The 27,903-nt window shown below is 38.3% G+C and overlaps 1 protein-coding gene across 1 annotated transcript; it reads left to right on the top strand.

Annotated features, from left to right (window-relative positions):
• On the top strand, positions 1–26,659 carry cnot9 (CCR4-NOT transcription complex subunit 9). Its single transcript, XM_041264325.1, has 8 exons — positions 1–150; positions 1,691–1,870; positions 17,723–17,838; positions 17,927–18,036; positions 21,220–21,329; positions 21,728–21,826; positions 24,523–24,614; positions 25,124–26,659. Exons 1-8 carry the CDS (start codon positions 133–135, stop codon positions 25,290–25,292), a joined length of 894 nt encoding a protein of 297 aa, XP_041120259.1. The 5' UTR covers positions 1–132; the 3' UTR covers positions 25,293–26,659.
• The last annotated feature ends 1,244 nt before the right edge of the window (positions 26,660–27,903 follow it).

Raw genomic sequence — 27,903 nt, 5'->3', positions numbered from 1 at the left:
CTTCCGGCGCTCGTCTCGACGCTTATCCTTTCTGTTTAGAAAACAGAGCTTCTGTAATATACAATTCAATTAAACCGAGTTAAAACAGCGACAGAAGAGCCTCCAGGAGACCACATCCAAGTGCTACAGAGAATGTTGGCTACAGGGGCGGTGAGGCTGTGGTTTATATTCATTTGCAACGTTGTGGGCCTTCGAGGAATTTAAATCGAACTGTTGTTTCTCCAAAGCTGAGTCCAACTTGTGAAACTCAACTGCGATTTGTGCAGTGTTTTCATTTTTAACATTGTGTTCTACAGAACCACCCTTTCTAATTTAAGTCAGACTTGGATTTTAGCGAAATTGTGAATCTTAAACAGGCAGTTTTGAAATGTAGTTGTACATTTAGCCAGGGATTAAGTAATAAAAAATAAAAAAAAAGTTTACGGTACACGTTCCTTACAGTAGCTTCTATTTGGGAGTAACAAACAACCCGCAGTCTAATTGAAGGGAAAATATTGGCTGTTTTCCAAATAACCTGTATTTATTTTCAGCGGCTAAAAGTTTGAACTTATTAGAACCGTGGTCCAGATATGATCATAAATAATAAGGACAAATCGATTCAGCAATGATAACAGTGGTATTAAGACCCCTCACGTCATAACTATAACACGTGCACACTGCAACATTATAAAGACTAAGCGGTTGGTTTGCATTTCACAGCACTGGGGAATGACCCTAGATAGCTTCAACCACATATTGGTTACCACAATGAGTAGTGTAAGCAATCCAGGTTGATTCCGCGATGCAGTAAAATGCTCAAAAAAACAATCATAATAATCCAGCTGTCACTTGTAGTTTGATCAGATCTTCCCCTAAGTAGACAAATATGTTGGTTAGTAGTGTCTTCATCAGTGTACTTTTAATTTATCGTTGTTTTTGTTTTACATTATGGACAAAAATTTGATCTAAAATAAAACAAGGGTATCAGTAGATTTGCCATGTCCTGTCAAATTCCTTAATGTTTCTTTTAATCATTCTTAAGTAATGTTAACACAGCCAATAATGTCATTAATAATGATTTTTGATGAAGTGCCCAGGGGACTAACGTGTGGAAGAAGGTAGTGAGTGAACTTGCACCTAAGATGGTAGTCTGAAATTGAACATCACTGTGGGATGCTCTATCATGAATTTGACCTGTTGTGTATAATAATAATAGAGTAGTTATTAATAGTATAGCATAGTTCCATAGTAAATTTTCCTGTTGTGTAGTTTCATAGAAATCGCACTGTGCCTGACTAATGCATTGTCATTTATTTCAGTATGTAAAACATACTACATTCCATTAGGAACCTGTTTGTTAGAATTCCAGATAACTTATGCAATCTGATTTATTTGGAATCAAATGGCAGGCATCTGGAAACAATTTCAATTGCAATGGGAAATGTCTTTAAATGCCCCTTTTAAATTGTGTGCATTTGTATGTATTTTGTTCTGCCACTATCCCTTATTCCACTCTATTACTTTGACTGTGATATTCTTGAAGTTTAACCTCCTTTCAAACTGAAATTTATAGGAAAGCTTTTACAGTCAAAATAAAGTTCTTATAGCAAGCTCTGCAGTGGTCACCTATTTAATAACAGAACTAAATCCTTTTTTTTTTTTTTTTTTTTTTTTACTTAAGCACCATGCTATAATCCTTGTGTTTTCACAGGCTGTAACCACTGCACTGGCGCAGGTGGACCGGGAGAAGATCTACCAGTGGATAAATGAATTGTCAAGCCCAGAGACCCGTGAGAATGCTCTACTGGAGCTCAGCAAGAAGCGGGAATCTGTTCCGGACCTGGCGCCCATGCTGTGGCATTCCTGTGGCACCATTGCTGCTCTTCTACAGGTAGCAACTACATCATAAGAAACTCATTTAGTTCCCCTTTTAGCAGTGTCATATTGTGGTTGGAACAAATGCGTAAAGGCCATATTCACTTAACATTTTAGCTTAGCAGGGCTCTACAGTGCATGTGTGACCAAAAAAGTTGTTGGTAGGACCATCAATTTTGTTTTTAGGTGAACAAAATTATTGCCATTATTTCTATTGCTGTTAGGCTCTAAAAACTACAAATCCCACACACCACTACTTTTACCGGTAAATGCCTGCAACAACATATGTTTTGATTGTTGTTCAGTACTCATGGTTTGCAAGACAGTAAGGTATTAAGAACCAAAAAATATTATGTAAAACAAAGTAAAAATGTAGTGGTTTGTCTTTAGTTTCTCATCCCATATTCAGTTGGGATCAACAAGTTTCTATTTTATGCACAGTAAAAATTATGATTCCTAGGACATGTCATCAGATAAGTGCATTAAATTAATAATAACAATGCAGTAATAATACAAGCACTCTTCATTTATTCATAACAACAGAACTAAAACATAACAAACAAAAAGAAAGTCTACACCTCCTTGAACTTTTTTTCACATTTTGTTGTGTCAGTGCCTCAGAGTTTTGTACATTTAAATGAGGATTTTTTTCCACTTATCTGCACACCATACTCCACACTGTTAAGGGGTAAAACGTTTTTATTGAGAGAAATTATATATTAAAAATACAAAACTGAACGATCATACTTGGATAAGTCTCCACCTCCCCTGAGTTAATACTTGGTGGAAACACCTTTGGCAGCAATTACAGCTGTGAGTCTGTTGGGATAGGTCTCTACCAACTTAGTACACTTGATTTGGCAACATTTGACCATTGTTCTTTGCAAAACTGTTCAAGCTCTATCAAGTTCCTTGGAGAGCGTTGATGGACAGCAATCTTCAAGTCATGCCACAAATTTTCGATTGGATTTAGGTCGGGGCTCTGACTGGGCCTCTCAAGCAGGGTTTCCACGCGTCCTGGAAAAACTGGAAAACCTTCATTAAGAGGCATTTTTAAGGCATGGAAAACAGCTGGAAAATGAGACTACATTTTTGATGACACGTTTGTTAAATTAAATGCAGTTAATTGTCGTGCAATCTCTGTAACTGTAACCACAGCACTGTAGCTGTCTGTCCCATGCTTGAACGATTGATGGCAGAAACCAGTACATGCATGACAGTGTGCATGTAGAGTTCAAGGACTGTGTGAGCTGAGCACGCACACACTCGCTTGCTTTGGTCTGATAACTACATCAAGGATATAAACTCTGGTATGATTTGATAGTAAAATTAATTTACTAACATAGGAAATTGTCATTTTAACATGGTCGATTGAATTTGATGTCTTGCTAGCTAGCTAGTGTTAACTAATTAAAGTGTTGTTACTGCTACTGTATGTTAACGCTAGCTAGCTAACTCACCGTTAATGTTACCGTGATTTGAATAAAATAAGAATGCTCGAGTTATTACCACAACAAACTTATCTGCTTACCTAAATGATTAATCGATTGATTACATTTATAAGGCTGCAGGATTTTATGATCCAAATCTCTTACAGTTGCAAGCTACAACTTGCACCCCTCGTCCTCAGTCTCAGAATTAGCCAACGTTACCCTGGTCCTACTTTGTTCAGTGCATACTCATTTATTCTTTTTTCAGAGCGTACTCATTTATTTTTTGAAAAACTGTATTAGGCCTATATCATCAATATATGTCCAGCTTGTGCAATTTTTGGTATGTGTTTTTTTCCTACATCTATTGCTACTAGACACATCAGGCAAACCTAAAAATGTTATTATATAGGATCTATGATTATGACTAGTACTATGTTGTTGATGTCTATTGTAATGGGGATTCTGCTGTATTTTGATAATTGCTTGCGATTATGCATCAGCTGACCTTGCTACCAACTCTCCCGCTCATGCAGCTACTCGCCTACCTATCAGGCCACACAAACTCTCACATAGTAGGATGGTTGATAAGTGAGAGGGTGGGTAATCCCAACCATGTATCAAAACACAACTGACTCCCATTACGTTACGTTGGACATCAACAACATAATACTATACATATGATTATATATTTATATTTAGTTTTACCTGATGCGTCTGGTAGCAATAGAAGTAGGAAAAAAAACATAGCCTATCCATGTTATAACACAGATTTTTCAAAAACTCCATTCATAATTATTCATTGAAAAAAGTGCACTTTTTATTTTTTCTTACTTAAGAAAAAATTATTTTGAAGATATGGGCATTCACGATTCACACAAACTGTCCTTATAGGGAATAACGTGGTCAGACCCAATTTTTGGCCAACTATAGCAAATGTTGTTATGGATGTTTGCTTTTTATTGCCATCAGTAACTCCATCCACAATAATTCTGAATGTTTTCATTTCAAACAGTGAAGCATGGAACGTGTGTTTTTGTGGTACGCAATTTTGTTTGGCATAATTATTTACATGCCACGGTTTCTCGTCCTGTTCATCAAAATACTTCCAAACCTGGCTTCCTTTGTTCAGAGATGCCATTTAACTATAGAACAAACTCAAAAAAATGCTTGGCTGCTTTTTTTTTTTTTTTTTTTTTTTTTTTTTTTTTTTTTTTATTGATGCCATTTTAAATATAGGACCAACTCAGAAAAAAATGTTGGTCATTAACGTTATTTAACCCCGCTGTGGAATTGATATCATACCATGTCTACTACAGGCATTATCACACACAGTGCACCAATGAAGCGCCAGATCGACCGAGAATAAAACACGCCCCAGTGTTAGTCTTTCTGGTGCACCAGTTAGAAAAGCTACTTGAGGCAATTGCCAAACCCCTTCCTTTTTATAATATCCACCCTTACTGTGGCACTAGTACAGTCTCATACGTGACAGACTACTGATGATCAATGACTAAAATTAATGCATAAAAAAATATGCTTTTGGCAATATACACGTACATGCATACATACAGTGCTGAGGAAAAGTTTGTGAACCCCTAGGATTTTCACATATTTCAAACCTAAAATGTTATTAGATCTTAATCTAAATCCTAATAGACAAACATAGCCTGATTAAACAAATGACACAAGAACATGATACTTTTTCAACATTTATTTATCCACGAATGATTCAACATTCAATATCCATGTGTGAAAAAGTATGTGAACCTTTAGATTCAGTAACTGGTGCCCCCCCGTTGAGCAGCAATGACTTCAACTAAGCATTTCCTGTAACTGTTGGTCAGTCTGTAGCATCGGTTTTGAGGAATTTTGGCCCGTTCCTCCTTACAGAACTGCTTCAGCTCTGTGACATTTGAGGACTTCCTTGCATGGACAGCTCGCCTCAGGTCCTGCCACAACATTTCGATGGGATTTAGGTCAGGACTTTGACTAGGCCATTCTAAAGCGTGGAATTTCTTCTTCTGCAGCCATTCTTTTGTAGATCTGCTTGTATGTTTAGGATCATTGTCTTGCTGCATGACCCACTTTCAGTTCAGCTTCAGCTCTTGAACAGATGGCCTGACGTTCTCCTCTAGAATCTTCTGATACAATGCAGAATTCATGGTTGTGTCTATTATGGCAAGCCGTCCAGGTCCTGAGGCAGCAAAGCAGCCCCAAACCATCACACTCCCACCATCATGCTTGACAGTTGGGCTGAGGTGCTTCTGTTCGAACGCAGTGTTTGGTTTTCGCCAAACATAACGTTTCTCATTGAGGCCAAAAAGTTCTACCTTTTACTTGTCTGTCCAGAGAACGTTGTTCCAGAAGTCTTGTGGTTCATCTATGTGCTCTTTGGCAAACTTCAGATGGGCAGCAATGTTCTTTTTAGAGAGGAGTGGCTATCCTTCCATGAACACCATTCTTGTTCAGTCTTTTTCTGATAGTTGAGTCATGAACACTCACATTAGCCAAGGCAAGAGTGGCCTGCAGATCCTTGGATGTTATTCAGGGGTTCTTTGTGACTTCCTTGATGATTTTCCGGTTTGTTCTTGGGGAGATTTTGGTAGGACAATTTCTCCTGGATAGAGTTACTATGGTCTTGAACTTTCTCCATTGACAGTGGCTTGCCAGTGGATTGGTGGAGCCCAAAATCCTTAGAAATGGTTTTGTAACCCTTTCTAGACTGTTGAGCATTAATAACTGTTTTTCTGAGGTCCTCAGAGATTTCTTTTGATCGTGGCATGATGTGTTTCCACATGGTGAAGACCAAACTCACAAAGTTTCTGATCTTTATATAGGGTGGGGGCTCCCAAACTCACCCCCTGAAGATCTACCTAATTATTTAAACACCTGATTCTAATTATCCCTTTAACTGAACTGTAAAACCAGGGGTTCTTTCACATACCTTGAATCTTAATTACACATTGTTTGTCAAATTCATACATCATTATGATTCAAAAGACATGGAATTGGTTAATATAAACCCTATTGGATATTTAAGAAAAGACTGGTTTTGATTCAAGAAGGCTGTCCTGGTAAAACTATGGAATTTCCACAAACTTTTTCTTGGCACTGATGGTACATACATACATACATACCATAGCCTACCAGCTGAGGTATGTATGTATGTATACTTCTCACCCTTACAACATAGACCCAGACACAGCAGTACCTTATAAGCACTTCCATGCACTTTTAGCCTCCTCCTGGACTACATTTATTCTCCTGCTCCCCCTACTCTGCCACAATTTATATATGTAGTGTCTTTACTTTTCTTTCTGTACAGTTGAAGAAGGGCTTTTGCCTGAAATGTCCTGAAATTATTTATTTATTTATTTTTTTAAATAATTTAAACGCTGTGTACATCAATTTATTTACTCCCACCTGATAGTATAAAGGGGAATGATGCAGAAGTGTCAGATGTCCTGTATTTTTCCTTGTTTCATACAGCTTGGAAGTGTGAGCATAGTAGTAGATGTGTTTATTATTAACATTGTTTTGTTTTATTTGCTTTCTAAATCGAAATTCCTGCTGAAAGTATATCAGCTTGCATTCTGTGCTGGTCCATCTAAGCATTTGGGGTGCAGAAGAGATAATGGGCATTTGTTTGCTGAGCAAATCCTCATATCTGTTGGAGGATCTTTTTTTGCCAGCGGCTTTCTCCATTGCACAGCGCATTATTAACCCAGGGAGTGGCTGTTCTGACTCTTCTGTGGTTTAGGCCACTGGAGCCAGGCGTGGAGACGGGCTGTGTGATCTGGACAAACAGCGTTGGACAATCTGTAACCTTGTTTGGAATTAGTTTATTATTAATTTACTGTTGCAGCACAGCTGCTACAATGGTTTGTAGGAAATGTGGAGCTCCTATATTTTCATCTGGAGTCTTCCCTCAATACGCAAAGTGTTTGTTGACATCTTCCCCCACAACTTCCGTAAGATTTAAGTCAGGGGTGAAACACTCCCCTACAAGACATTCTGGCCAGTCAAGGAAACATAAGGCAAAGAGTGACCCAACAGCGTCTGCACCCCCTCCCCCTCCTCAAATGATGTCCTTGCAGCCTGGTTTCAATATGACAGAAGCATTGACACTCCGATCCCTGGCCAGGAGGGTGAATTTGAGGTAGACTTCTGATGAAAAAGATGCCTCTAAATCCTCTTTAAATTATAAAGATTCAGAGGGCTTAATGAAATATATTACAGTGGCTCTGAATGTCCAGTAGGTGGCAGGAACGTCTACTGGAGTATTCTAGACACCTCTTGCTTCCTTTTAATCCTTTAATCCTGACCAATCTGTGGAGTCAGTTTGGCAAGCCCCTTCAGGGATAGTGCCTACTTTACAAAGGGCTCGTAGGCTTTATAAAAGTACCCACAGGTCATAGGAATGACATTTCTAAAAGTCCTACAGTTTCAATGTCTTTTTAATGATGTCAAACAGGATCCGACATCGGACCAGAAAGGGAAAATCGTAACGTCAGACCTGGTCTGACATAGGACTGCAAAGGGTTGATACATAAAATAGCAACATTGGGACTAAAGGGGATGACTGGTGTATCAGAGATTTTCTGAAGGAAAATGGATTTAAAGTGAAAATCAAGGGGACATTATCTGAAAGGTTTGAGATGCAAAGTCGAACACCTCAAGGAACTGTTATCAGCCCTTTGCTATTTAATATAATTATTGATTTAGCAGATTATATTTAGCTATATTAGTAGCTGTGTGTTTGCTGACGAAGGGGTTAGTTATAAAAGACAAACATTGAAATAGGTGAGAGTTGCAGGTGGCAATGAGGAAAAGTGGTCTAATTAGTGGGGTTGTAAAATATCAATAACAAAGTCAGGTTATCTTGTTTTCATGTAAGAGGAGAGAGAGCAGGTGATTTTAAGTATATTATACCAAGATCAGATATTTAAAGAAGTTGAAGAATTCAGATAGCTGGGAAAGTGGTTTGATTAAAAGTTCAGATGGGAAAAACAGAAGTACCATAATAAAGGAAGGCTTAATATTCTAAGAAATATTTCAGGGACGAGTTGGGGAGCGAATACATCTAGCATCATGATGATGAGGATATACAGAGGATTAATAAGGAGTGTAGTATATTATGGAAGTCAAATACTAGTGGAAAAATGTAAAAGCAAGATGAAAAAATAGATAATATTCAAGAAAAAAGTAATAAGGGCGTGTGTAAGAGCTATGAAATTTGCTCCGATTTAATGCTTGCACTGGAATTAAGGAGGAAATCATTAAGCATTAAATATTGGATTAGGTTAATTCTATTTATGTAGCGTTTCCTCCTAGGAAAAGCATGCAAGGTAGTGGATAAATAATTATATAAAGGAGATTTGGGAGTCAAATGGGGGAACGTTGGGTATTGGATGCAGAAATGGATAACCGAGAGGAATTGAGAACCTGAATTTAGTAAAGAATGTTAATTTGAATGTGTTACCAGAATGGTTGTGGGACAAACCAATTTGCTGTATAGACTTAAGTGAGCAAGTGAAAAAAGGAGGAGAAAAATGGACTTAAAGCTTTTGTAAAGGATAACCGTAAAGAGGCATTGTGTAATAGCTAGGCTGTGTGACTGTCAGTATCAGAAGCAGTATGTAGCAGAAATGGTAGCTATTTTATTTGCAATAATTAAAATAGTGGAATTAAGTCCTAAGAAAGCAGTCATATTTACAGACTTATTAAGTGTGCTTAATGCTTTAAAAGGATAATTTATTAATGGTAAGGAAATCCGTTTTGAGAATTCAAAGATTGTACAATAAATGGGATTGAAGTTAGGTTAATATGGATTCTTGTGCCTTCTGGTATACTAGGCAATGATGGGAGATCTAGCAGCAAAAAAATGGTTAAAGTGAGAAGATTGATGTGGTGATTCCTCTGGGATTTCAGGACATGGGAGTATTTGTAAAACAAGCAATAGTAAAAGAATAGCAAGAGATATGGGATAACAGTGTATTAGGAAGGTTTTATTATAATCAGAAATAGGTTAATATTAGCTGGGTAAATAAGGAATTCGGCAGGAAAGAGGACAGATCTTTGGATAGGCTAAGGATTGGACATGCTACTCTGGTCATTTATTTAGATTAGATAAACAGGTAAGTGTGAGCTTTGCAGGGGTGACGTCAGACCAGAAATAGAGTCCAAACACTGATGAATGGTGGTGAGTTTTATTGTAAATAATAATAATAATTATTAAAAAACGCACGACTGAAAATAAAGGGTGCGTTGGGCAAAGTAAATAGACAAACAAACAAAGTGGACGAACCCAACAAGTATCGTGCGAGTCCTCTCGCACGAGTAGCGTTTGTTTATATTTAAATTACTCTCCTGTCTCTCACCCGTTCTCCACTTCCCGAACACACAACCACTGAGTGTAAATGTGCTGTTTATACGCAGCTGTACCGAGACTTGATTGCTAATCAATCATTCAATTGGAGTCTCGGTACAACTGCACGTGAATTAAGTGTAATTCCCTGTGCTCACATATTACAATTTACCTGCACGTGAAGTGTTGTGCAATCCTCGTGCCTAAATACAAATATACATTTTAAACACTTGTGCTCGTAATCCATATTTATAGCCCATGTATTTTATTCATAAACACCAACATTAACACACTGCAGACAACAAAAGACACTTAATAAACATAAAGGGGCGGGACAGTCCGCCACATATGCCCCCCTTTGTGTGCAGCATACCTGGCCTCAATGGCCACCTCCCCCCTCAGTCCCAAAGTCCTGGTTTATAGTCCCGGCCCAGGAACAGGGGCAGCAACAGACCAAAGGTGGCGACCATGGTGGGAGGTCCTCCTCCCACCACAACAGCTATAGTGGCCAGGCTGGCTCCTCCGGCCAAGGCAATCCTGGCCGCCGCCCGGCTGTCTGTGGGGGTGGTCTCCAGACCTCCCCCAAGATCTCTGGCAGCGAAACTGCTGTGGACAAAGGTGGTCTCCTGACCTCTTTCCCCCCCCTTTTTCATAGCCGGCAGCTCCCTGCGGTCAAGCAAAGCTGACGGTGACCCGTGGCGAAGCAGTTCCAGTGACCCCAGGCGATGCAGACGTGGCATCCTTGGGTGGTGCGAGGCAGGAATTCATCCTCTGCAGGTGGAGGTGGGGGCTGCATGTACTCTCCTGGCGACGGGGTTGGGAGCAGCGTGTAGTCTCCTGGCAACGGGGTTGGGAGCAGCGTGTAGTCTCCCCCTGTTGCAGGGGACTGGTGCGGCTCTCCCTCACTTGCAGGGGGCAAAACCAGCAGGCATTCTTCCACTGCTGGTGAAGGTGGAAACAGCAGGCATTCTTCCTCTGCTGGTGGGGACTTGGGCTGTGGACACTCTGCCTTCCCCTTCTGGAGCTGTGTAGACGCACCGACTCCCCCTTTGTGGGCTGTAGATGCCTGTGCTCCCCCCTTCTAGGCGCTGGGTGCTCAGGCTCCTCCCACTCAGGCTTAGGACATTCGGGCTGCTCATCCTCTGGCTCCTGCTCTGGACAGTCCTCGTTCTCATGCCCATAGGCAGTGCACAGGGTGCACCACCTTGGTGCCTTTGGCTTCCTCCTCACCTTTTCCCCTCTCTGCCTCCTTCTCCTTACCTTCCTCTCCTGGGCCTCCAGGCACTCTGGCTTCAGCCGCTGGCGTGGAGACTGCCCCTCTTCTGTATCTGGGAGAGGGCAGTCAGCCACTCCATGGCCGTAGCGTTTGCACAGGAGGCACCATCCCCCCTGGCTCTCCCAGGCCCATGCAGTCATCTTAAACAGAGCACATGCTCTGGCTGCTGGGGAGGTTGCTGCTTTCTCCGGCCTCTTTTCCCCATTTTTTTTTTTTTTTTTTTTTTTTTTACCCCCCAAAAAAAACACTCCTGGTCTGAAACTAGGAGGCGCTGTGGTCCCGTTTCTGACACCAACAGTGAACAGGATGGCTTTGCACGGGTGATGTCAGACCAGAAATAGAGTCCAAACACTGATGAATGTCTGTGAGTTTTATTGTAAATAATAATAATAATAATAAAAACAAATTTAAACAAAACACACAACTGAAAATAAAGGGTGCGTTGGCCAAAGTAAATAGACAGACAGACAAACAAACAAAGTGGACGAACCCAGCAAGTATCGTGCGGGGGGAAGAGACTAATTATCTGGAATGCGCTCCTAAAAATAATTTAAAAAATTTAAATAAAAGCATGCTTCAGCTCCCTTGCACAGTTAGTGAAGTCTTGATCTGACAGCATGTAACAAATTACAATACAGTAATTGAGCATGTTGTGCTATTTACAATATTAAATACATCACAGCAAGCACATTGTTGTATTAGATAGTTTCATTGGTACAATCTGAGAGCTATATTTAGTAAGTGCTGTCACGGATTGCTCTTGTGGCGACATCAGACCAGGAACTGAATGACACAGAGTGCAGTGAATGTGCTGCTTGCGCCGGTTTATTAAGTGAACAAATAAAACGTTTAAACAAAACACTGAACAAAACAAACGGCATGTTGGCCAAACTAGATAAAACAAACAGTGGACGAATCCCAAACAAGTATCAATTAACAAGTATAACAAGCAATTGTTGTTTTAATTCTTTGTTGTTATTTTTCCTTTCTCTCACTCTCCCGTTCTCCACTGCGAACACACCAGCCTCGTGTGCGTGAAACACTCTTTTATGCAGCTGTGCCGAGACTCAATATTATCATTATTGAGCTTTTTGCTGCATTACGGCCCTTCATTAAAATTGTTTTCTTTCTTACGTTTCCAGTGCATTTTGTTAATGGCACGTGTGCAACACACAAACCTTATGTGAATTTGTATTTTAGTTTTTTTCTCTAATTGTTCTAAATGCAACTGTTAATTTTAGAAACATTTTTACACATCAGTACACACATTTGGTCACCATCACAACCGCTGCATAAAATTGGTGATTTCATATTCTGCTGTGTTAATACAGCACCTCTCTGCACTTACAAGCATTTGTATTCCATAAAATTGTCACTGTCCTTCTCGCACTTCAGTTTGTTATATGCGTTTTTTTTTTTTTATGCAGACGCATAAAAAGCATGTCGCATTCAGAAATAGTGACACATGCTTTTAAAGGTGGACGCCGCATTTTTCTGTTGCATTTGGCGCCAATGGTACCTAACACTGAAAAAACAGTTTCCAGAAAATGTTGTTCACGCATTTGCAACCATTTTAGTCGCAGGCTGGAGCCCTGCATCATAATTCCTCATTTCTGTGTGATTTCAGTGGTACAAATAGATTGATACATTACGATGGTGCAATTGAATGTGTATTGTGGTTGAGGAATCATATACTCATACAGAGCAACTGCCGTCGTGTACCACAGATTGAAAACCACTGCTCCTCTAAAAAAATAAATTAAAAAACACAACAAAAATCTCTACACTATTGGTGCACTAGAGCGGACATTTTGAAAAGAGCTTTGAAACGAACTATAAAATAAGTGTAAAAAGTTGTCAGGATGTTAACACTGAAAATTACAGGTACGTTGTTTAAACAGTTGTAGTAACATGCAGGGATGTGTAATGCTATTCTTTTCTCCTCTTCCAAATCCTGCTTCTCAAAACGACATGAGAATCCACACAGCACTCATCTTCCAAATCCTGCTTCTTTCTAAAATGCAATGAACCCCCGTGTTTAAACACCCTGCCTGTTGTTGCTGTAGGCATGCTGGGTGGATTCCCCAGCTTCCTAGGTTCCCACCCTATGTTAATAAAAAGACTAAGTTTAAACATTAAAATAAATTATATGTGCTACAGAGCTCAATGTTTTTCCGTTCCCTTTGTCATGTCTATAATTACAAGGAGGAGAAATATTAAGAATCTTATGCTTGAGCTGACAAAACAGCAGCAGTGGAGAAGCAAGTGTGACAAAACAGGTGGAGGAACCCCACCCTGGTACACACTTGTATCAGAGGAGAGGGTCACTGGAATAGTGGAAACATCTGTCATTTCTTGATCAGGAACCTTGTCAAAGATGCTGCGTGCACATCTTCTATTCATATTTTTATGAGACAATAACCTCTGCCGTTGTAGTTGTCTCTACCTATGTCTTAAATACACAGCAGGAATTAGAGCAGCTATGTTTCTCAAAGTTCAATGACTGTGGGGCACCTGTTGTATTTATAGAGCAAGTAAATAGGTGTCTGTGGAATAGGACAGGTAATACGATCAAGTTATGTGAGCAACATTATGTAGAAACACTATTCCACTCCTGACGTCATTCTAGCCTGATACGACACTGTATTGCTACATGCAGAGAAGAGTAGCTCGTCTTTCATTCCTCCACACGGCAACTTTTATTCCTGACCATCTATTATGTTAAAGAAAGAAAAAAATATATATATTTTTTATATTGTGTTGAATTGTACATTGCTATTGAAAAGATGCACCAAGGGGCAGAGTTGAGACGGCTCAGAGTTATCTGTTGAGCAGAACAGACGGGAGATAAAAAAATTAATTAATTTTATGTGGCGTTTACAAACTGCTAAAGAGACATTATTTGAAGTGACAGAGTCGGGGTGAGCAAGTATGAAGACAGCTTTTATTCTGTTTTGCTGTCTTCCAGTTAATTTAATTGTTCTTCATCCAAATTGGCATGTTTACTTACTACTTCTGGGATTATTTTTGCTGGTAATTGGTCACTCAGTTTTAGTTATTGTACATCTGTGACTATAATCAAGATGGCTACCGATACTTCAAACTATGTTATGCATCGCAATGATTTCAAATATGTGACAAGGCTACAACTGTCCGAATATTACATCCAATATACGGACAGCTGGAACCTTGCTTGACCAATCACATTGCTTGTTTCACATTCCATTGCCAGCCCTGGATTATAAGCCATGCAACATACATATATACATACATGCATATCGAACTGACCTCATGATGGTCATTGCAGCAAGGTAACCTACACACATGCATATCACACTGAACTCATGATGAGCATTGCAGCAATGTAACCTACCTACATACATGCATGCGTATCACACTGACGTTGTGATGGGCATTGCAGCAATGTACATACATACATAGCGGTTCTTCAGGGAATTTTCCACAAGTGTTGATGCAGGCCCTGCATAGCAAAAGGACATCAGTACTGTATCTCTAGCCAAGCCCCACCCCTTGTTCGCTGTATTTTTCACATACCTCTTTATAGATGTGCACACTGATAAATCCTCTTCCGATCACTCGTTTTATCACCAAACTCCACAATAATGCGATCCAAGTCATTATTACTGTAACATCTCAAAAAGCTCTGCAAATGTCTGTGATATTCTTTGAACTCTGGATGCGGAAGCAGCTATCTCCTTTGTTTGTGTCCATGTCCTCTCTGTGGTGCAGGGGCTATCTGTATTGCTCAGATATGCCTTTTTTTCGGCTTCATTCGCCTCCTATCAGTCTAACTCGGCCGTTGAAAGGTTTTCTCTGCTTTTTCCGGAAAAAAAACAAAACAATTAGGGCAGAGTTCGACATTAACCTGGCCCTGGGCCGGTAGAGAGCACAATTTGGGCGGTAGTTATGAAGCACCACAGGCCCGACTGGGCCGGTTACATTTAACTAGTGTGCGTGTGTCTATATAAAAATTAGTGCATATGGCTTCCGTTTCGTGAATCCAGGAAAACGGGCCAGTGTGTCAAAAAGCTGACAATTAATTTACAAACCATTTTTTAAAACATAACTACAAACTAATTCTAACTTTCCAGCCGCACGTCATGTTTGTTGTGCAGTCAGAATCTGAGACTGCGTACTGAAGTGCTGTATATGTACTCGTTCCCACAGCAAATCTTTTACAGATCGGGTTTTCTACAACTAAGCAACCAATAAGCCAAAGGTTTATTAAATTAAAGTCAAACGCGTGTGCACAAGCAGACAGCATAACAGTGTAAGCCGCTAAAGTTTATCCGAGTTCAAACAATATCCAAGACAAGATTTCTTCGCTCTGTACCCTATTTCCTTAGGCACAAGTTTTTTCTTTTGTTTACTGAATTAAAATACAGAACTCACTGAGCAGAAACGTCACAGCGCTTATCTCTTCCAATTAAAGCAACAGTAGCATAATATTGCACAAACCACCAAATAATAATTTTTGCTGTAGTGTATCAGAATAAAATAACACCCATCATATAGCAGCCTAAATATTCCACATCTGTGTAATTCTAACTAATAATATTTATAACGTAGTTTTAATATAAATATTGTAACCTGGCCAAAATAGAAAATACATTACAATAGTATAACATTACTAATTACAACTAGCCATCAAATACTGATGTCAGATGAATCTAAGTGAAGTTACTTTGTTTATTCAATAACCTGTAAATAATTCAAAACAAGGATCCCTGGTTGTACTGTTAATGGTCAGTGCAAATGTTGCCGTTACTCCATTCATTCACAGAAAGTCAACAGTAGATGTTTGTGCTTGTTGTGCACATTAAACATGTAAATAGCAAATGCTAAAAGAAGTACGGTAATCCAAACTTGAGTAACACTGAAATTAGAAAGGTATTTTAACGTTATTAATATAAAGACATACTAAATGTTTAGTATGTCTTTATATTCATAATGTTAAAATACCTTTCTAATTTCAGTGTTACCCAAGTTTGGATTACCGTACTTCTTTTAGCACTTGCTATATACATGTTTAACGGCTGAAGTAACATATATTGAAAGGCTTTAGCCACTTTCTTTTGAGATGTGGGCTGTCTTTGGTTACTATACACACACAGTTAGAAACATACTGAAAATAAAAACCATCATGAAAAAATATATAAATATATTGAGCTGGATAAAATTGCATCTGGGCCAGTAGTTAAAAATCTAAATGTAGAGCCCTGGACTAGAGACCTGTACTTTACAGGGTCTGACATCAGACTAGAAAGGGAAAATTGTGATGTTGGACCTGGTCCAACATAGGACCGCAAAGTGTTAATACAAAAAAAAATGTATAATACAATTCCTGCAGCTACCGCTAAGCAGAAACATTTTCCATGGAAGCCACTGTTTGACCGGATCGACTACATCCCTGTCGCCAGACATTCCATATCCTGGGGGGTTAATAATCCTTTTTTTGCAGATAACCCCCTTTTTTTTTCTCAATCTTACCTAAAACTTTGCATAATGCTAATCATGCGTGGATCTATATGTGTTTGTAAAGTATCATGCAGATTGTGTTTACTAAGTTTCTGTTTAAAACTATGACCAGAGAGCGAATGAATCCTAGTCAACAATTTCCCTCCCAACCTGTGAGGGTGCTGTGTAAAAGGAACAATGTGCCCTGTACTGGATGGTTTGGCAGTTCATTCCAGGGTTAGTCGGAAGCCGGCCATCCAGGAAGGGTGCGGAGTCACAATACCAGAAGTCGTTGCCTTAATGCAGTAGGCGATGTGTCAGTCATGGATTGGAGGATACGTGATTGCACTAGCTATCGCAGGGGGTGTGACTGAGGGTATTTCAGGGGATGTGACGAAGCATTCTGTTCCTTTTGTTATGGTTACTGCAAATAGCTTTCCAAACAACTCAAAACGACTTTATTGTAAAGTACTACTAAGTACTGTGTCTAAATGTGTATAACTATACTCCAATGCAATTTCTCCTAGTTATGTCTAAGCAAAACCTGTGTCCACTCTCCACTTGTGTTCGTTGGAGCGATGAGACTGAGCTGTTGATATCCACAGTAAGGGAAGAGGATATGATGAGGCAGCTTGATACAATGCACAACATGAACATTGATTAACCGACTCTGAAAATAAAATATGGTGTGGAATTTTAGCGACTTATTTCTTGGGAATCAACAATACTACTCAATACTTTATTTAGCGAATGCAGTCATACAAATACAGCACAAGTGAGGATGCTGTATTTGGTATAAAGTGATACAAAATAAACTAATGGAACAAAAATGTGATGGAAAATAAAAGTACACCTTCAAGTTACAAAAATAAAGATAGCAATGGATCTCTATTTGTATGTCAGACAACATTTTTACGTATATCTAGAGAAATACCTGTTAACAGTATCTGAACTGGGGAATATATGAAGGCATGCATGTCATTGTGTACATGTCTAGTACGGTCCCAAAACTAATGAGACATACATCTTATGTTAACAGAAGTGTTATCTTTTACATGGATGAGGATCAACTAACAAACTGGCAAATAAAACAATTTTTCATATGGACAATAACATTTGTGGTATAAAATGTTAGTTAACACAATGCCTGATTTCACCCCAAGTGTTCCCAGGAGGACGCACTGGTATACAGAATCACTTTTAAAATGCAAGGTGCAAGTACATTTTACCACAGGGCCACAATTCTTTCCCTAAAAATATTGTTTGAACAGTTTCTATAGATATGTAATGGTTTCTGTTTCTTTTTCTTTTCAGGAAATTGTAAATATATATCCTTCCATAAACCCACCAACGTTAACGGCACACCAGTCTAACAGAGTTTGCAATGCCCTGGCACTTCTGCAGTGTGTAGCGTCACATCCAGAAACAAGGTAACTTGTACTATTTCAACTGTTAACATTGATATCCTATAAGGAGCTCCTCAAACTCCTCCCTTACTTTGTCATTTCTGTGTTTCAGGTCTGCATTTCTCGCTGCTCATATCCCACTCTTTCTCTACCCCTTTCTGCACACCGTCAGTAAAACACGCCCTTTCGAGTACCTGCGCCTCACCAGTCTTGGAGTCATAGGTAAGGAAATCTATGTTGCACTTATCACAATATGGGGTTGTTTTAATACAAGATGTACTAAGAAACCTAGTGTGTAAACTAGATTGCAACCAGGGTGCTTCTCATTATCTAACAAATGATCCCATATGATATATCTTTAAATTATCAGTGTGAACCATCTGCTGTTCAAATATTTACTGATATTTAAAAAATAATAATAAAATGAGAGGGAGAAAGAGAGAGTCATTTTTTTCAGCATGTTCACATAATTTTGAATTGATGGAAAGCCTGTCCAGATCAGTTTAAAAAAATAAAATAAAAATAAAAAAATGGAGCATTGAAGTAAAAAGGAAAAAGCCGTCAAAATCAACAAATACAAAATTAAAAAGTAAAAACAGTAAAACTTTTGTTATCCAGTCGAACTAGTTACAGGGGGGTGTTTGCAAAATCAGTTTGTTTACATAATCTAATTACTTTCGCACTTTTTGTTTATTTTGGTAAACTTTCAGCTGCTTTTGATAGTTCGTTCGGTGGATATTCAGACATTTTATTTGCTGATCAACATCTGCTCAATATAGGATTCGGTATACAGGTGCACTCCGCTTATAATGGATCCTGTTAGAAGGGAGTTCCTTGTACAGCGTGTTGAGGAAGCATGTCCCTGCAAACAGCATGGATTTTAATGAGGAATTACTCAGGTTAAAACAGACTCATTTATAAAGAATATACTTTAATACGTGCAGTTTTCCTGTTCCACAGGCAGATATTTTGCGCAAAAAAGGTCCATCCGGGACAGTAAATGACAGTCACGGCGGCATTCTATGTTTGTGTTGGTACAGCTGTTGTACAGTTTTTAAATGTATAACCTGTTTAGAGCTTTAGTTTCAGGTTTTATTTTTGATCGTGTGATGTCCCTTTAAACATATTTAGAGACTATTTCACTTTTTTAATCAAACACTAATTACCAAAGGAAGTTGTTTATTTTTACCCTCTTATCTTGTTCTATTTGAATCTGGATTTCAATCTGGCTCTGATCACCAAATTCTTATTCAAATCTTATTAATTTCCACTGCGTTAGTTTATAGTAGTGCGTCGCTAAATTAAACAATCTGGTATTTAGTTAAGGCTTAACTATTAATTAAGGTTTGGGAGAGAGATGGAAAATAAAAACTGAATACTAGAAGCCCTAAACGTATTGTAATTACTAGAGGTCGGCACGGGAAACGCGCGTTTTAAATTACCCGATGCTACCCGGGTCTCTCTTTACTATGTGGGTTTTGATTTATTGATTTTGAGAATTTAAAGAAAATGTAGAAAATATGACAATACAGTTGTAAGCGCGGGTCTCTGGCCGGCCTAATAAAGACAACATTAAAACAAGTTTTACATTAAGCCTTTTTTTTTTTTTTTTTTTTTTTTTTTTGGTTTTACTGAAAACAATAACACAGCGAGTGGCAGGTACACCTCAGTAATAATTGTGGCGACTAGTCTCAGAAATCGGAAACAAAACAACATAACAGGGCTCTACCGTGCGACTAATGTGGTCGCATATGTGACTGAAAATGTGCTTGTGCAAACGTAAATTAATTAATTTAGGCTCACATGTGCCACTAGAAATTCCTAAAGTTTGACTATAAAAAATAACGTTTTTTTTTTAGCTGATAGTCTAAAACAAAAAAAAACAAAAAAAAAAAAAAAAAAAAAACCACTGGTTAAATTCTCATAGCTCAATCGTGGTGTATGCTGGGAATGTAGTTTTATTGGTGTCCACTGCCCACTGTCAATCACACATTAAAAACTACAAATCCCATACCCCACCAATTTCACTGATTTATCAGTGCAATGGGTACTTGTTTCCAGGCAGTTTGAAAACTTGTCAAACCAAGATGAGGAAAATAACAAATTATTTTCATGTGATTGGAGACGTTTCAAAAGAAAATCAGATATGTCGGCGTCTTTACAAGAAATGAGCAATAAAGGTGGTGGTGTTATTTTGATGTTTCGGTACTGAAAGGTTACAGAAGTCTACAGATCTGAAGTGATGAATTGTACGTGTACCCTGTTCTGGATTTTCTATCCTTGCCAACCTTTAGCTAAACTATTAATTCATAAAATGGTACTATTTATTACATGGTATGGCCCATAGGAGCGTGTTCTGTACAATTAATAAACTCCCGTTCTTTGGCAGTTAAGCTTTTTTGTATTGTTTGTATTTAAGGTGCTTCTATTCGCAGTTACATACAGCATTTCAAATTGTCTTTACTACATACTTCCTTTATAAAGTACTGATTTCCACTGCTCCTTGGAGTCTGTTATAAGGGGAGAGCACCTGCATACCCAATGTCTTGCTTTCTATACTTGTTTTAGACTCAGAAAAGACAAATTGCATGTCCCAGTGCTGGATTGCAGTCAGACCTACATAGATTTTAGACAGAAGAGACTTAAAAATCCTGCTGAATTCCAGAATAGACAGTAGATTCATTTCAATAGGGGTGTGGCCAGGAACCAAAACTCATGCCAAATCTTTTCTGTATCACTTTCCATGGTGCATTTTCCCAGAACAAGAAGTTATTTAACACACTGTACTTTCCCATTATACTAACCCATCATTTGCTTACCACAAGTTTTCATTAAAACTATTAATTCCCATTTCTTCTTTGCTTTGCTACGCACTTCCTTTGTGATCCCTGATTCTGAGACTCTGTCTATTTTTAAAACTAGCCTCAAAACTCGTTTGTTTAGATTGGCATTCTTATGACTTTTACTGTCATTGCATTTTTAATTCCAACTGTTTTAATATATTTTGTATGTTTTATTTATTTTTTTCTGTTTTCACTTTTAAGCACTGCGCAATATTTTTTTTACAAAAGACGCTGTATATAATGTTTATTATTATTATTATTTTTTTATTTTTATTACTGTTTTTTGTCTGATGTTAATTCAGTATACACATTTTTAAACAACTAAACAAATAAACAACTGCACTACACCATGCTAAATGTAAATGCATTCAATGATGGTGTATTGAAGATTTAAAATGAAGTGGTTGTGAATTGTTAATTAGCATGATGCATCTTCAGAACAGTGGGATTGCAGTATATCTGGAAAAATAAAATCTTGATGAAATTTGAACTGAAAGCAAAAACAAACTTGCAGGCAGTTTAAATAGCAGATCTGCTCATTGACTTGTATCTTCCCCTCCAGGAGCTCTAGTGAAGACAGATGAGCAAGAAGTGATAAACTTTTTGCTAACCACAGAGATCATTCCCCTCTGCCTGCGTATCATGGAGTCTGGCAGTGAGCTTTCCAAAACGGTAGGTCCTACTTGTTGCACTGGTAGAAATAGGTCTTTTTAAGGTACATTTTATTGTGTTGGTTTCAGTGGGGGAGGGGCATGCGTGTGTTTATTTATATTGAAAAATACATATTTGTCAAACAGGATTGTAATTTTGCAGGCCTAGTTAGATTAAGAAAAACTACAAATATTGCAAGAAATATGCATCAGATTTTGATAGGCAGGATTCCGAAATGTTTTTTTGTTTTAAGAAGCTTTTTTGTATGAGATTCCATTGACTTTTTTTAAGGCGCTGTGTTATTTGTATACAGTGTTTTGTTATTTTTTTTTTTCCATGTTATTGTATGTCTTTGAATTGTGCTGTATTTTCAAACTTGGAGTATATTAACAGACAAAAATTTGTTTAATTGGCTACAGGTTGCTACTTTCATACTTCAAAAAATTCTCTTGGATGACACAGGGCTGGCATATATCTGTCAAACCTATGAGCGCTTTTCCCATGTTGCTATGATACTGGTAAGTAAATAGTGTGCCCCATGCATTACCAGTGATGCAGACTCTTCCTATTTGCATACAATATTTCGGTTATGAGGCAGTGGTTCAGTAGGTCTACGTGTACAGAGGAACACATTCATGCCTAAACTTTGAACACCTTGCAAATGATGCAGTTTACATAATTAAGTAGCATTTCAAACCATGCCTTTTGTCAGAAACGTTCTTCATTGCAGTATGTTGCTGTCAGACTTAATTAGCTGTTCCTCTTCCTTCCACACAACACAGTTATTTTAGAATGATGCACACTACTTTCAGACAAGCTTGGTCACTGCTACAGTGCCTATAGAAAGTTTACACCCCCTTGAACTTTTTCACATTTTGTTGTGTCAGTGCCTCAGAGCTTCATGCATTTAAGTGATGATGATTTCCCCCCCCCCCCCCCCCCCCCCCACTTATCTACACACCATACTCCACACTGTTAAGGGGAAAAAAGTTTTTATTGAGAAAAAAATTGTTTTACAAATACAAACACACTTTGACCAGTCTTGGCCATAAAAGCCTGTAGCTCTTGCCAAGTTTTCATTGGCCTCTTGTTAGCCTCTCTGATCAGTCTCTTTCTTGCTCGGTCATCCAGTTTGGATGAATAGTCTGATCTAGGCAGGGTTTGGTGGTGCCATAAACCTTCCACTTCTTTTGAAAGCGCTTTGGTGCTCATGGTTGAGTCTTTGCTTTGAAATGCATTACCCAGCAGAGGGAACCTACAGGAACTGCTGAATTTGTCCTGAAATCATGTGAATCACTACAATTTAACACAGGTGGAGGCCACTTAACTTGGTGTGTGAAGGCGACTGGTTACACCTGAGCTAATTTAGGATTGCTATTACAAGGGTGGTGGACACTTATCCAACCAAGCTATTTCAGTTTTTATTTAATTAATTTTCTACAAATTTCTCGAATATTTTTTTCACTTGAAGAAAAAAAAAAAAATTAATGCATTTTAATTCCAGACTATAAGGCAACAAAAAGTGAACATTTTGAAAGAGGGGGTAGACTTTCTGTAGGCATTGTGTATTCTGTGGCTGTCAAAATAAAGAAATATTTTCTAAACAAAACTGAACCAGGTAACTACAGACCAGTAAGCCTGATTTCTATTATATGCAAACTTATGGAAACTATAATAAGATCCAAAAGAATTACCTTTATGGTAGCAGGGTCCTGGGAGACAGTCAACATGGTTTTAGGAAAGGGAGATCTTGTCTAACTAACTTGCTTGATTTTTTTGAGGATGCAACATTGATAATGGATAATTGCAAAGCATATGACATGGTTTATTTAGAGTTCCAAAAAGATTTTGACAAAGTCCCGCACAAAAGATTAATTCTCAAACTGAACGCAGTAAGGATTCAAGGAAATGCATGCACATGGATTAGACAGTGGTTAACATGTAGAAAACAGAAAGTACTGATTAGAGGAAAAACCTCAGAATGGAGTGTGGTAACCAGTGGTGTACCACAGGGTTCAGTATTAGGTCCTTTGCTATTCCTAATCTACATTAATGATTTAGATTCTGGTATAGTAAGCAAACTTGTTAAATTTGCAGATGACACAAAAGTAGGAGGAGTGGCAAACACTGTTGTAGCAGCAAAGGTCATTCAAAATGATCTAGACAAGATTCAGAACTGGGCAGACACATGGCAAATGACATTTAATAGAGAAAAGTGTAAGGTACTGCATGCAGGAAATAAAAATATGCATTATAAATATCATATGGGAGATACTGAAATTGGAGAAGGAATCTATGAAAAAGACCTAGGAGTTTTTGTTGACTCAGAAATGTCTTCATCTAGACAATGTGGGGAAGCTATAAAAAAGGCTAACAAGATGCTCGGATACATTGTGAAAAGTGTTGAATTTAAATCAAGGGAAGTAATGTTAAAACTGTACAGTGCACTAGTAAGACCTCATCTTGAATATTGTGTGCAGTTCTGGTCACCTCGCTATAAAAAAGATATTGTTGCTCTAGAAAGAGTGCAAAGAAGAGCGACCAGAATTATTCCGAGCTTAAAAGGAATGTCATATGCAGACAGGCTAAAATAATTGAATCTGTTCAGTCTTGAACAAAGAAGACTATGTGGCGACCTAATTCAAGCATTCAAAATTCTAAAAGGTATTGACAGTGTCGACCCAAGGGACTTTTTCAGCCTGAAAAAAGAAACAAGGACCAGGGGTCACAAATGGAGATTAGACAAAGGGGCATTCAGAACAGAAAATAGTAGAGACTTTTTTACACAGAGAATTGTGAGGGTCTGGAATCAACTCCCCAGTAATGTTGTTGAAGCTGACACCCTGGGATCCTTCAAGAAGCTGCTTGATGAGATTCTGGGATCAATAAGCTACTAACAACCAAACGAGCAAGATGGGCCGAATGGCCTCCTCTCGTTTGTAAACTTTCTTATGTTCTTATATAGAAATGAACTATTGCACAGCCACATCGTTTTAACATGTCAATGATAAAGATCCTTTTCATCTTTACAAAGCAAGTCTCCTTCAATAGTTGCTCTTTGTTCCTTGTTTGTTTGTGAAACTGATCACGTTTTAGAGGGAAGCTTTGTTTTTGTCCACAAGTACAGTCTAGTTTAGTATCCTTTCCATGAATCTTTTAAAGCCTCTCTTTTTTTTTTTTGTTTTAATAACATGGTTTTTCTCATTTTGTCAAGGGGAAGATGGTCCTACAACTGTCAAAAGAACCCTCTGCTCGCCTCCTGAAACATGTTGTCCGCTGTTATCTCCGCCTCTCTGACAATCCTAGGTATTAACCTTTTTTATTGTATACATACGTTGTATCACATTTTTGGGGAGTAGTGGGTGCAGAGACTGTTGTTGCTTGTACTTTCACAGAATACACACTAGGAAGAGTTTTTCGCTACCATTCCTATCTATCTATCTATCTATCTATCTATCTATCTATCTATCTATCTATCTATCTATCTATCTATCTATCTATCTATCTATCTATATCTATCTATCTATCTATCTATCTATCTATCTATCTATCTAAATAAAATACACTGCACTGCGGATGGTAATTGACCAGTTTCCTTTCAGAAATAAAACCTGGGCCTAAATATATCCAATAGATTTAGCGGAACACGTTTCATCAGAGTTGATCAAAGACAAACAGACAGATTTGTATAATTTGTACCCCTACAATTTTTCTATTAAACCAAATGACAAAATATCCAGTAGACAGGTTTATCACTTGTAGTATGTGGCATGCATCCTGAAGGGAGACAGTAAATTTGTTTGTACCCTCTGCAGGGCACGTGAAGCCCTCAGGCAGTGCCTGCCTGACCAACTCAAGGACACAACCTTTGCTCAGGTCCTGAAGGATGACACCACCACCAAACGCTGGCTGGCGCAGCTGGTGAAGAATCTGCAGGAGGGGCAGGTGACAGACCCCCGGGGGATCCCTCTTCCTACCCAGTAAATCCAGATCAGGCGGACAACTGGAGGTGGTGGGGGTGGGGGGAGTTCAATACATTGCTCATAGGAAGCTCAACAGTAGCCAGTTTGTTTAAGGTGATCCAGTTGGTTCTTTGGGATTAGTCGACCTGTGTGAGTGGTCGTGCTACATGCGCAGCAGGGGTGCTCTGCAGCTTACAAGTCTCAACAGTTTCACAGACTTTTGCACTCGCAGGGCAACTACATTTAAACGTTCTAGAACCTTTCCTTTGGAGATAACCTAATAGGTGTTCAGAGCTGGTTCAACTTTTGACTAAGATGTGGATGGCACAGACCAACAAACTTACCACTGATCTTCAATGAACCCTCTGTGCTCCAGGCCAGCATCCCAAATACTGAGCTACTTCCCGTAGCTGTGCTAACTCTTGTATATCGCAACATCTGCTTGAATACCTACACAATGTCATGTAAAGGAGATGGATACTGTACTATAATCTACTTTATGTACTATACACCTAGAAAATGCAATAATCCAGTAATCCTAGTGAACACAGAGGATTTCAATAACAACCAGTGATCGCCTTAAATACAAATGTAACCCATATGTTTAACTGTTCAAGCATTTGTATATTTACCAGCAGTTCTGGCTATTCGACTACTACTCGATAACTAGATTTATGTGTCCATTTAGGTTATGCAGGTTAACATTTGTTTCAGTAAATATACATGCATATGAGACCCCCACTTTACCAATACATCCATGCTTGATTTCTATTTAATTTTTCTCGTGTTCATTTTGAGCTAAGTTTAGATAAACTAGAACTATACAGAGCATCCAGATTCATCTGTTCTAGACAGAACTATGTGCTCTAAATGAAATGCATCAAACCCTTATTCTTTGAAACCTATTTTTGATGTAGTAGGTACAAAAAGGCACATTTGCAATGTAAATAATTTGTACTGGTATGAAATACAAAATCCTTTTACGCGCTTGTGTAATTTTATATTTGTGCCGTTTGTGAACGAGCCAAATTTTCCCAAAACCAGGAACATTGCATATAGACTGATGTCGAATGTTTGTGTACATGTGCTTTTTGGGGGTGTTTTTGCACACACAATCATTGAGAGTTATTGTCCCTTTTGCAGGGTAGAGTTTAAACAATGCTGTTGTCTGCAGTGTTATTTCAGGATGTCGAAACAAGAAGCGGCTCTTCAGATATTAACCCTACAGCAAGGTTGTCGTCCATTTTCACAAAAAACTGTTGTGTTGAAAATAAAGATATATACTTGGTATTATTCTTGCATTCAAAGAGCAGCATTTCCTGTACTGTAAATCTGCCGTGATCACGTCTTTGGATGATATTTTGAACTATTAAAACTGGTAGCTCTTCATTGTGCCTGTTCTCATGTTTTGGTTGACATGTACTTCGATGCTGTTGGCAACATCTGCCTCTATTACAATGGTTACAATATTGCACTTCTCCACACCTTGGCAGACATTTTACTGTCTTGAGAGAAGGACATGACCTCTGTATTAGGTGTGTATAAAGATAGATTTGGGAACATTAAGAATATGTTCTGCTTGAAAACTGCAGTTTTAGTTTTGAAAAAGTTTGTTTGCTTTTTCAGTGTAAAACTTTCCCTAATTTGGGGGACGGGGGAGGCTGTTGAGGGAACTGTTAACACAATCTGGGGGTGGAGGGAACAAAAACATGTATATCCCATATAGAAATTCATCCAAGCTTGGCTGAATTCAGTAAAACATTTAAAGACCCCTTTCTGTGAGACAGGCATATCTAATAACCGATTCTCCACTGTCTTAAACGCCAATACATGTACATTGTACTGCAGCTGTTGAGAAGGGTTGATCACTGATTGTGTACAGTCTTTGTTAATGTTATTGTTGTGTCAAAGAATGGTTGTTTTGTTGTATTTGGTCTGTCAGTTCATTAGAACAGACTTGTAAGGACAACCTTTCTTTTGAATTCACTTGCTTTCCCTCTTGTCTGCAAGAAAGAAACAGCATCTTTGCTATTTCTTTGCTCATATTTGTAATCGAGAATTGGGAGGAGGGTCATATGTTGCTGTAGCCGTGAATGTGGAAAATACATATTTCTGTATTCAAAATAAATCAATTAAAAGGGATTTCCTAGAACGTATTCCAAAGTCTTTTCTGTAAGAACAAAACTATGTATAACACAGCTATATCACTGATTAGGATCTTTGCAGCCATATGAAAATCCAGGGACTGATAGCACTGTGTAACAATTTATTTATTTTTTTTTGTTCCTGGGTAGTAAGTATAGAACATGGCTATTATTCCCCACAAACTTTGCTTTTGTGACCAGGACAGTGATATTTCAAAATATCACTATTTCCAATGGGAAAACGGGCAAATGTGTGTCTTTTTGTTCACATAAAGTCAGAAAAAAACAACATATGAATCCAAATTAACATGTATTTATACTAAAGTAATACAAAAATGACTACAAAAGATTTAGAAGTGAGTAGTTTTTCGAGATTTACGATTATACTGTAAATACTGACTTTATGTGAACGAAAAGACACACATTTGCCCGTTTTTCCATTGGAAATAGTGATATTTTGAAATATCACTGTCCTGGTCACAAAAGCAA

This window comes from Polyodon spathula, chromosome 11 (genome assembly GCF_017654505.1).
Source record: "Polyodon spathula isolate WHYD16114869_AA chromosome 11, ASM1765450v1, whole genome shotgun sequence".
Classification (NCBI taxonomy): domain Eukaryota; kingdom Metazoa; phylum Chordata; class Actinopteri; order Acipenseriformes; family Polyodontidae; genus Polyodon; species Polyodon spathula.
The sequence above is the reverse complement of the archived record's forward strand: the minus strand, read 5'-3'. Positions and strand labels throughout refer to the sequence as shown.

What these genes read in the sequence shown, in the direction of transcription:
- cnot9 (XM_041264325.1), top strand. An exon ending in CCATTGCTGCTCTTCTACAG is followed by an intron (nt 1,871 to 17,722) that starts GTAGCAACTACA and finishes TTTTCTTTTCAG; the next exon opens with GAAATTGTAAATATATATCC. An exon ending in CCCATGTTGCTATGATACTG is followed by an intron (nt 21,827 to 24,522) that starts GTAAGTAAATAG and finishes CATTTTGTCAAG; the next exon opens with GGGAAGATGGTCCTACAACT.